The 11465-nt window shown below is 31.5% G+C and overlaps 2 protein-coding genes across 2 annotated transcripts; both read right to left on the bottom strand.

Annotated features, from left to right (window-relative positions):
• Window positions 1-57: 57 nt before the first annotated feature.
• On the bottom strand, window positions 58-3184 carry LOC114713733 (centrosomal protein of 135 kDa-like). The gene is made up of 2 exons (XM_028898414.1): window positions 3115-3184; window positions 58-879 (listed from the first exon to the last, which is right to left on the bottom strand). Exons 1-2 carry the CDS (start codon window positions 3154-3156, stop codon window positions 109-111), a joined length of 813 nt encoding a protein of 270 aa, XP_028754247.1. The 5' UTR covers window positions 3157-3184; the 3' UTR covers window positions 58-108.
• A 1949-nt stretch (window positions 3185-5133) lies between these two features.
• LOC114713721 (uncharacterized) lies at window positions 5134-10504 on the bottom strand. Its single transcript, XM_028898402.1, has 8 exons — window positions 10076-10504; window positions 9309-9987; window positions 9124-9203; window positions 8327-8401; window positions 7187-7279; window positions 6302-6388; window positions 6087-6200; window positions 5134-5895 (listed from the first exon to the last, which is right to left on the bottom strand). Exons 1-8 carry the CDS (start codon window positions 10502-10504, stop codon window positions 5134-5136), a joined length of 2319 nt encoding a protein of 772 aa, XP_028754235.1.
• Between the last annotated feature and the right edge of the window lie 961 nt (window positions 10505-11465).

Genomic DNA, 11465 nt, shown 5'->3' with positions numbered 1-11465 from the left:
TACAGAAAACACAAAATACATACATAACGTACAACCCAACTCTAACTATAGTCTAGAACTATTTTTACATGTTTCTTTAATAAACAATTAAATGAGAATCTCCGTCACTCAAAGCTTATGTTTAAGATGAGATCCCAACAGCATTGAGGTTTTCTTCAAGTTGTCTACACAAGAAGACCACTTACAATTCACATTCTCCAGTTGTTGCTTTGCTTTTATCTGGTCTTTCACCATGTGAGACCTCTCTTTCTTTACTGCTTCTAATTCCTTTAGGAATCCAACAGTGTCAGAAACACTCTTCTTCTTTTGCTCTTGAAGAGACAACAGTTTGGTCTGGCACTCTTTGATTTCTTTTTCTTTGCTATACAATTCAGCCTGCAACTTAGAGATTTGCTCTTTCAACTCTACTTCCCTTGTTTGAGCCTCGACCATAGAATTCTGAGTCCTGTGAATTTCAGATAAAAGAGTCATAGCTGCTTCTTTTCGTTGCGAACGCTGTCCAATCATTACATTCTCTTTTTGTTCAAGCTTGGTCGCTGTGTCAATGGTAGCAGAGGCTTGCTTAAAGGAAGATAGAATAGTTTGGATTTCTTGTTGCAAAGAGTGTATTGTAGCTTTAAGATCATCATTGGAACAAAGAGAGGACAAGCTAGTGAGAGCGTTCTCAAGGCAAAGTCTATCTTTTTCAGAGGTGGCTATATCATTTAGATCCGCTTTCAACGAGGCCTCCAGGTCAACAAGAGCTTTAGTAACCTCGCTATTAACTTCATGAACAGAACCTTCCTCCATTACTTGGAATAACCTCATTAGATCGTCATCCTCATGTTCGTTAGACACATATGGCATGCGGGTCTCTTCTTGAGTGACCTTGATTTCATCCTGAAGTGGACATGAATGGACAAATATTATCCTTACTAACAAATTAGTTCAGTAAGAAAAATAATATTCTTTGACATTTACGACTCTAATAAATACTCTTTTGGCCCTATTTATAAAAAGAAAAAGAAGTTTTTTTTGTTTTATTTATAAGTCACGTTATTAAATTTTTAACTTGAATGTGCTATTTCATCATTTATTTATTATAGTTTAGATAGTTATTTTTTTTGAAAGGCGTATATATTAAATATAGGTAAAGTTGAAACATTATTACTCCTCTAGTTCTTAATATAGGACCTAGTTGTTGAGTTGATTTTAGTTCTAAATATAATATCTATTTCTCATATTTATCTTTTTTTTTTTAAATTACCTCCATAGATACTTCCTTAACCATAATCAAGTAGAAAAGGGAGAGGAGGTATTAAGAAAGATGATTATGGTGTTTTAAAAAAAAACATGTCATATTTCTTATAATTAACTAACTTACCTAATTTTTTTAATCTAATCAAATTAGTTAAATAAGTCTTATATTAAGAACCAGAGGAGCATGTTTTAACGAAGAGTTCATTCATTTTGAGGTTTTCTTAATTTGTGTGAAACAAATTGGAAGTGTCTTATAAATAGAATCGGAAAAGTAAAAGCAGGGTTCTAAATAATGATTCGGCAAAAATTTTACTACTCGCTCAAAGAAAAGACATTATATCCACACAAAAAAAAAAAACAGTGCAAAAACTACAAACACACTTGCGCGGATTCTGTTTCAATGCTTGAAGTTGCTATTATATGGCAAAGAATAAAAGTTGCTGCTTGAAGGGATATAAATCACACAATAGGAAGAAAACAAAAACAATTGGGCCGACAAATTTATTACCAGCTGACATAGTTTGCATCATTCTAACTTTGCATCATTCTAACGGTACATATAAAAGTACACTCTTCTATATATTCCTGATAATTTAATAAGGAATAACCCAAAGTATTTTTATTGGAAAATATTTATTGATGGGGTATTCAAATTCGTGACCCTTGCTAACTAAAAAAACTTATAAAAGTGCTAGAATTAGTGAACCACTGGAAAATTTAAATATTCTTCTAATTCTATTTGTTAGTCAATTTTAACATATTTTGTTGGAATCAAGAAAAACTTAAAATATCATTAGTTCTATCTTAAAATTTAATAACTTTTTAATTTTATCCATATTTAATATATATACTTTTAAAAAGAATACAATCTCAGCATAGCAATAAAAAAATTATATATTTATATAAAAATTTAACAATGTAACTTATAAGTAGCGCAAAAATATTTTCTCAGTAACTTACAAATAAAACAATAGGAGTATTATTCATTTTCCGTTGCTATTAATATAAAATACTTTAATGAACTAAAATAAATAACAAGAAGATCAAGTCCACACACACTGATTGAAGGATAGAATATGAAGGGATATACAACACACAATGGGAGAGGAAAAAAAATAATTGGGCCAACAAATTTATTCATAACTGAGATGGTTTGCATCATCCTAACTTTGTTTTATTAACATAATTGTACGCACAAAAATACACTCTTCTATATATCCATGATAATCTAATATGGAATAATCCAAAGTATGTCAATTGGAAAATATTTATTGATCACGTATACAAATTTATGACCGTTGCTAACAAAATAATAATAATTATAAAGTGTTAGAATCAGTGAATCACCTGTAAATTTAAATACTCTTCTAATTATATTTATAAGCCATTAACTTTAGAAAAAATGGCAAAAAAAGACCCTCAAATTTGAAAAATTGCAAACAAAGACCTGTTCACAAAAATTGTTGTCAAAACCTATACTGTTATTGTCAAAACCCATAATAATGTGGTAACGGGTCGCTATTTGTAATTTTTCTATTTCAGCTGTTGTTTTTTGCGATTTTCCCTTAACTTTATCTTAAAATTTAATAATAACTTTTTAATTTTACCCCTATTATATATATATTTTTATACAAAAAAAATCACAATCTTTGCAAAATAATTATTAAAAAAAAAAAAGAAAAATTATTTACTCCTCCGATCCTCTATATATATATTTAGAGATCTTATATTTAGGACTGGAGAAGTATATTATAAGCTGAAAAGACATTGCCATTAATGTAAATGCTTTAACGAACTCAAATAAATAACAAGAAGATCAAGTCCAAACGCGCGCGTGCACACATTAATTGAAGAAGTATCATGGAATAAAATTACCTCTCGTCCAGAGATTTCTATGTCTTTCTGCAGCAATGCCATCGATGAGAGGCTCCTTTTGTCCTTTTCCTTTTAATTGACTTTTTTTTTCTCTTTTGTTATTTAATTTGATGGTTTTTTATCTCAGAAAAACGAAACTAAAATTAAAGGAAGATTTACAAAGAAAGAAAAAGAGCTAGAAAAATATTTTGCAGTGTTTGTGGATAGAGTATTTGAAAACAGAAGAAAGGCTGCAGAACAATGACTAATAACAGAGATGAGAATAAACAAAGAAATGAAATACAAGAAAAATAGTCTTGCAAAAGAGTTTCCTTCAAAGGAAGGATCCAAATGGAGGGCGCAAACTGATTTGAAGAAGCAGAAAGTGTAAGGATCGAATGTGAGAGTTGGCAACTAAATTTTGAATTGTGATGTATAGAACTCTTTAACTTTATATATATATATATATATATATATATATTTTGTGTCCAATGGAATCTGTTGATGACTTGATATGTGGTTTATAGTTCCAGGACACCAATTTACACTTGTTAGAAAGTATTACTTCGTATATGGTTTAAGGGATCCTTGGCTTTTGATATATTAAAGGAAGGCATATCTTATCCTTCAATAAACCATTTTTATTTAGAAAGCAAAACGTAACGAATTTTTAAAAAATATATATATCAGAGGGAGTACGAAATATAATTTGTGAACTTGTGGTGTACAAATTTCAAAATTAGGTATTCAGGATATTTAATGAGACGCCGTATAGAAGGATCAAAATAAGACCAAGTTAATTAATTTGATTAGATTAAAAAAGTTAGGTAAGTTAGTTAATTATAATAAACATGATAATCATATTTCTCGATATCTTCTCTCACTCTCTTATTTGATTATGGTCGATAGAATATCAGTAGGAATAATTTAGAAAAAAATTGATAAATATGATAAATATGTATTATATTTAATATCAAAATTAGCTCAATAATTAAGTTCTGTATTCAAGACCAAAGGAGTATCTTATTACATGTCTAACCGAACATGATCCTTATGGTAACCAACATATAAAGCTGAACACCATAGTTTATATCTATATATATATTTGCGATTTAATTAGGATACAGTTCGTGTAAATATGCAACAAATTTTAGTAAATACCGTGCAATTCCCATATTATGTTCTACACACATATATATCATACTACCTCCAGTCCTAATTATAAGAACTAGTTGACTAATTTGAGGAAATTAAGGAAAGAAATTAAATTAGCTATTTGTAATAAATATATGTTGTCTTTCCTAAAATATCCTTGCTAATCAAATGTATTGGCTAGAACTACCATTGTTAAAAGGACTACCTTGAAAAGAAATGTATAAATATGACAGACAAAATAGATTGGGGTCTTATATTTAGAATCAAAATAAAAGTCAAACAAGATCTTATATTAAGGAGCGAAGGTAGTATTTCTCTTTGTCACATGTATTTCTTTGTTACCTCACAAACCATGTGCTTAATAAATGATGTAATTGTGAGGGTCAACATAAGAAACCGTACCGCTCTAACAACGTAACTTATCCGAAATTGACGAGTGAAAAATTACTTTATAAACAAAAAAGGATTTGCAAAGATGAAACATGGTAGTCACATTTTTTATATTATAAAATGAAGTGAGATCATGTATTAAAGATATTAAAAAAATTGCACCAATTAAATAAATAGAAGAACACCATTTTTTAACGTCCAAAACCCCTTCAATGTTAGAGATAAAAACCACGGTACTTAGTTCAGAAAATTTTTACTATAATTAATATTTACAACAATAAGTCTCCCACAACTCTAAACCCAAGCTAGCCCTGCTCTTTATTTATTTATTTGGTTTTTTTTTCTTTGAATAACAACTCAACCGCTTATCCATATCAGCATAGTGAAAATCACCACAATGATAACACAAAAAACATAAAGTACATAGATAACAACCCGACCGGCTAGAACCTTTATTTATATTTTTTACGAAATTTAAATGAACGTCTTCAACAGTCAAAGCTTCTGCTTAAGATGAATTCCCAACTGTGATGAGGTTTTCTTCAAATTGGCTTGACAAGAAGACCACCTAGAATGCACATTCTCTAGTTGGTGCTTTGCTTTTATTCGGTCTTCCACCATGCAAGACCTGTCTTTCTTCACTGCTTCCAACTCCTTTTTGAATTCAATGGTGTCTGAAACACACTTCTTCTTTTGCTCTTGAAGAGACGACAATTTGATCTCACACTCTTTAATTTCTTTTTCTTTGTAATACAATTCATCCTGCAACTTAGAGATTTGCTCCTTCAACTCTGCTTCCCTTGTTTGAGTCTCAACCATCGAATTTTGAGTCTTGTGAATTTCAGATAGAAGAGTCATGGCTGCTTCTTTTCGATGTGAACGTTGTTCAATCATTACCTTCTCTTTTTGTTCAAGGTTGGTCGCTGTCTCAATGGTAGCATAGGCTTGCTTGAAAGAAGATAGAATAGTTTGGATTTCTTGTTGTAAAGAGTGTACTGTAGCTTTGAGATTATCATCAGAACAGTGAGAGGACAAGGTGTGGAGAGCATTTTGAAGACAAAGTCTACTTTCTTCAGAGCTAGCTATTTCATTTAGATCCATCTTCAATGAGGCTTCCAAATCAGCAAGAGCCTTAGTCACCTCATTATCATCTTTATGAGCAGCACCTTCCTCCATTGTTTGGAATAATCTCATTAGATCATCATCCTCAAGTTGTTTAGGCATGCAAGTCTCTGCTTGAGTGACCTTAATTTCATCCTGAAATGGATAAGAGTGAACATATATTATTCTTACTAATAGAATTCAATAAAAAAATATTTATTCCCTGAAACATATAGGACTCTAATAATAAAAGTCGAGTTATAAATGGTAATCAACACAAAATTTATTATTAATTGTTTAAAAAAAAAGTTATATCCAAAAAACAGTGCGGTAAACTATAAACATACTTGTGCAGACTCAGTAATGTAAATATCTAAATGGTCTGATTGCGAGCTCTCTGCTTTTGATTCAGTACTTGAAGTTGCTATTTGAGGCTTCTTGGGAGTAGAGATTGAAGGGATCTAAAACGAGAAAAATAGAAAAATTAATATCAACGCAAGTTAGTAAAGCACCGATAGTGAAAAAAATTAAATAAGGGTAAATGAGAAGAGTAATTATTTACCAACGGAGAGCTTGTTTCAGTTGTCTTTGATGGAATTGCCATTGCAACTTTATTTGATGTTTCTCCAATAATACTTGCTTCAATATTCTGCACAGTATAATATCGAATAGCATCAGTTTCTTGTTTTTGTGACAATGATGCATATCAGGTTCTGTTTTTGTTAGTGCTTGTTGATCCGCTGTGTTCCTCTTGCCCTTGCCCTCAATACGATCCATATTGTCCTAAATGAATATAAATATGAAAAAAGGGCCATAAAATTCTATCGTTTACCATAAACTCATCCAATATCAAGAAGGTCTATATTCTTACCTGTGGATGCTCATTTTCTGAAGGAACAACAAATGTTGCTGGTGATGGCATGTTTGATTCTGGACTCATGATTTGATTTATTTTTAGAGCTTCATCTAATTTAAAACCTTCTTGAGAAGTTGACTTCAATGTTTCCTTTATAATTTGTTTCATAGCACAAAGAAGTAATTTAGCTTGCAGTGGGTTCTGATGCCATATCTTCAGCAGTAATATTCTTGTCTAGCTAACTAAATTTTACAATACATAACCAAGTGAAGGTGTTTAATTAGAGGATGATGTTGTTCTCGCTGGTATATCAGAAATAAGAACTTGTTGAACAATTTCATTTATTCTTGCTTTGGTACTCCATGAACTTACAATATGTTACTAAAGAGAGGAACAATTTGGTGTTTATGTAAGACTATGTTATTTTAGGGAAGTGTGAAGTATGATGAATTTATAATGTGTTTTCAATTAGTTTTAAAGTCTAACATTAGTCACTCAAAATAAGGCAATAAAGTATAAACTTCATTGAAAAGATGCTGTTTTGGAGGAAAAATCAAATGGTTTTATATTTTAAAACTGTGATAATCTTACTCGTGGAGATTCAATTTGTGAAGGGGCAGCAAACGGTGCAGCCTCCTCTGGTTTTAGACTGTCCTCAACACTTGCCTCTGTCATTTCCTTAATCTGTCACATAGGAGACCACATAGAAATTAAAAACTTCTGGATTTAATTTGTTAAAATTGCACCAAAAAATTATAAGCAATAAGAAAGGTAAAATTGCACCACATTCGATGAACCATTGTTTTGTTCTGCTGCTGGTCGGTCTCTCTTTATAAGCTTCTCTGCTACTTCTTTTAACCTCTGTACAATAATTGAATATATCCGTGAACATGGGTTAGATGCTACTCTATATTAGATGAGATATTTTTAAATATTTCCTTTTAAAAAAAAAATCAGCCTTAGGCTTCAATTAATAAAATTAATCACAGAGCTAGGTGCTGCAAAAGTTTTACCAATTTCACTTTAAAATGATGCAATTCAACTTATAAACATGTTGGCCATCTCTTCATCAACAACATTCTTTACTAGCTAATTAAATTTTACAATATATAAAAACAAGCGAAGGTGTTTGTGGGCATTTTCTCTTAAAATATCTGAATTAGAGGATGGTGTTGTTTTTGCTGGTACATCAGAAAGAAGAGCTTGTTTAACAATTTCATTTTTCACTGCTTTGGTTTATCTGAACTTACAATATGTTAATAAAATGTGGAACTGTTTGATGTTTATGTAAAACTATTTTATTTTAGAAAAGTGCGAAGTATGATGAATTTATAATGTGTGTGTTTTCTAACATTAGTCACTGAAAATAAGGTAATATAATAAAGTATAAACTTAGTTGAGAAGATGCTGTGTCGGAGGAAAAATCAAATGGTATCGTATTTTAAAAATATGATAATGTTACTTGTGAAGGAGCAGGGTTGTTGCTAGTTTGTTCTGAATCCTTCCCTTCATCAGCTTCTGCAGCCTCCTCTGCTTTTGGACCGTCTTCAACACTTGCCTCTGTTATTTCCTTGATCTGCAACATATAGGAGAGCGCAAAGGAATTAAAAAGTTATCAATTAATACTGCACCAAAAAATTTATAAGCAATAAGAAAGGCAATAAGTAAGAGAGAAATATATCTGCTGGCTTCTTAGGTGTGGTAGATTATAGGAAGCTATAGTATACATACATTTGATGAAGCATTGTTTTGTTGTGCTGCTGGTCGATCTCTCTTTATAAGCTTCTCTGCTACTTTTCTTGCCCTCTGGAACATATCCGTGAATATGGTTAGATGGTATTGAGATGAAGCATTTTTTAAAAGGGTAAAAAGATTGTTTAGCACTTAAAAAAAAAAAAACAGAGTGCTTGGTGTACTTAAGAAATAAATTTAAGGGCAAAATTGCATCTTTACTCTTTTTTTAAATATTTCTATTAACAAAATAACCTTAGGCTTTCAATTAATTAATTAATTAATCACAGAGATATAGGTGCTAGAAATTTTTTTCCTAATTTGACTTCAAAATGATGCAATTCAACTTGTAAAAATAAAAGTTTGATCTATAAACATAAATGATTAAATTTAATTTGTGAATATACAAGTTTGATCTGTAAAATATACATTTTTGGAGACATTTGTATATTTAATTTTCTTGATGAGACTTATAAGCAATTTTTTTCCAAGCTAAAATATGGTTTATTTCGATCACCATTCCATGGGTTGAATGAAATGACAAGTTGTTTATTCAATTTTCTTTTTTTATAGAACTGATTAGAAAATATAAAAACAATTTGTCCCAGACAACGCACGGTGAATTTGAAAAGATAATAAAACATTGAAACTAAAAATAAAAATGGTGTAATGATAGGCCATTGGTTCAAATGAAGAGGCCTATTAAGTTTATTTAAGTTTGGTATATGCATCGTTCATTGTCCTGTCTCCTCTTGCTTTCTCTTTCTTAGCTTGACCCATTTTATTTTAGTACTTACATTAAGATACTGTTCAAGAAGATCATCGTCATCCATGTTGCTCTTCTTACTCTCAGATTCTTGGAACCATTGCAGATAACCTAACCAAACAAAGCAATTCCAAATATATATTATAATGAGAAAAGTCATAGCAATTATATAGCAACTGTAAATATATATTTATAAATAATCTTTTGGATACTTACTATTAATGAAGTCAACATTATCAGTTGAAGTTAAAGAGAGCTTGGGACAACCCTCGACTAGACGGCATATCACGGTCTGGAAATCAATTGCAAGGCAGATGGTATGAAGTTTTGGTAGATCTTCAAGGTATATCACAAATAGCTTTGGGAACACAGCATTGATGTGCAACTCTCTTGTTGCGCCCTGCTTCCCTCCAAATACTTGTTCTAGCACTGGGGCATGTGATATAGACAACCACGAGAGCTGTGGAAAGCTGCCACGTGTGGAGATAGAGAATAGGCATTTCAACCTCTTGCAGTTATTCACAAAAATCCTATGGAGATTTGGGAAACAACATTCTTCATCATCATCATCCTCAATGATGCGCTCTAGCTCTCCACACTCTGATACCTGTAGGTGTCTCAAACGTGGCAGGCTTCTCGAGATAGACACAGACAAGACAAATTTCAACTGATCGCATCCATCTATTGTTAGCTTGAAAAGATTTTGAAAGCTCAGTTGAAGATTTTTTGGTCCCACACATATGTTTCTTAACTTGTTCAATCTTCCCAAAATCAGGGTTTTCAAGCTTGAATTCATAGGACATGCAATTTGAAGTCTTTCCAAATCATAAATTGTTTCCAAGTCCAAATATACTAAAGCAAGATGTCTCAAATTGCAAAAGCGCATCCCAATTACCTGTATAATGTCATAACACACATTATTATCAAAGAACAAAGCAATACATCAGCAATCATAAACTGACTATTGAAAAATAATTAATTACCTTTTTCCTCGAGACTTGTTCTTGTCCTTCATGTCCCTCCACTGATACATCTATAAAAGAGTTTATAGGAAGTTGCGGACATTTACCCAAAATGACATCTTCTAGAGATGATGCTTTCATATAATAGTTTTCAGGGCACATACTCACCATATTTGGTACTTCGGTAAGGATTACTCTGTTGAGAGCTGGGAGATGAATCTCACAATTCTGATTCTGTTGACGTGACTTATCATCACCGCAAGATTTTCCAAACACATATTCCAACTCTCTAGCTCCCCAGACATCCACAGATTCCAAGTGCACAAGCTTTTTACAACATGAAGCTGGAAATAGAGATTCCAACTTGCCACATGAATTTATTTCAATGGTGCGTAAGTTGGGAAAGAAAAAGCGGCCATTCATATGATCATGACCATCTACCTCCTCCATTACTATATGCTCCAATTCATCACAGCTCCGGACTGTCAATTTTTCTAGCAGTGACATTGATGAGGCAACGGAGATAGAAAATAGTGACCTTAAGTTTGAAATACTTCTGATTTTCATCTCTCTCAAATTGCATGGGTATAATGGTGGTGTAAAAATTCCATGAGCTCTATTGCCAACATATTTATCCTGCATTCCAAACAAATATATCAATTCATCTTTAACAAATTACAAGTGTGTATATTAAATTGTAGCCTTTTTGTTTGTCTCCTTGGAACCGTAGCACCATAAGAGAACGGACGTGAAAGCGGGAGCGGATGGACATTTTATTTCAGTTTTTCAAAATAAATAAGTATAATCAAAGATTTTTTTTTTCCCACATCTGATCTAACTTAATCTTTACCACGTCTCAGCCACTATATTAGAAAATTATTACGAATTTAAATTTCCAACCTCCTTTTTCTTTCTTGCCAACAATTTCCAACCTTCTAAATTCTTCTCAATCAATTAATTAATAAACAATGAAGCAAGATTTAAAAATGGTTAATTGTTAAAAATTTCAGTTTTAATGTAATGTGAAAAAAAAAAATTTATGGATGCCCTGTACCCTGTAGCACATAGGTGGAGAAGTTTTCTTCGCAAACAAAATAAATTATCCATTTAATAGATATGAACCATGAGGTTATAGAATAGTGTTGTATAAATTGAAGTGTGATTAAAAAACAGACAAATGCCACAGCAATATATATTTCATATAAATTATTCTACAAAACATATTTGGAAGACACAAGTTTTTTGTGATGCTGGTTCATGCCATTTTCACACAAACACCATCCTTCTTCATCTTCAGTTGATCCCAATAAAAAAAAAATCTTAATTACCTTATCTCTTAGTGGCCCAAGTTTCAACAGTAAAAAGAAAAAAAGGGACGTAATACCCACAACAAATGGAATTAAACCTGCAA

Source organism: Neltuma alba, unplaced genomic scaffold, assembly GCF_004799145.2.
Source record: "Neltuma alba isolate B1F8T4 unplaced genomic scaffold, ASM479914v2 tig00011454_pilon, whole genome shotgun sequence".
NCBI classification, from domain to species: Eukaryota; Viridiplantae; Streptophyta; class Magnoliopsida; order Fabales; family Fabaceae; genus Neltuma; species Neltuma alba.
This window is presented reverse-complemented; position numbering and strand designations above follow the sequence as displayed.

Coding starts and splice junctions, on each gene's coding strand:
- LOC114713733 (XM_028898414.1), bottom strand. CDS start 3,156: ATGGCATTGCTGCAGAAAGACATAGAAATCTCTGGACGAGAG. Junction 880..3,114: donor TAGAAATCTCTGGACGAGAG/GTAATTTTATTC, acceptor TGTCCACTTCAG/GATGAAATCAAGGTCACTCA.
- LOC114713721 (XM_028898402.1), bottom strand. CDS start 10,504: ATGGAGGAGGTAGATGGTCATGATCATATGAATGGCCGCTTTTTCTTT. Junction 7,280..8,326: donor AAAACAATGCTTCATCAAAT/GTATGTATACTA, acceptor CCTATGTGACAG/ATTAAGGAAATGACAGAGGC. Junction 6,201..6,301: donor CTGAAACAAGCTCTCCGTTG/GTAAATAATTAC, acceptor TTCTCGTTTTAG/ATCCCTTCAATCTCTACTCC.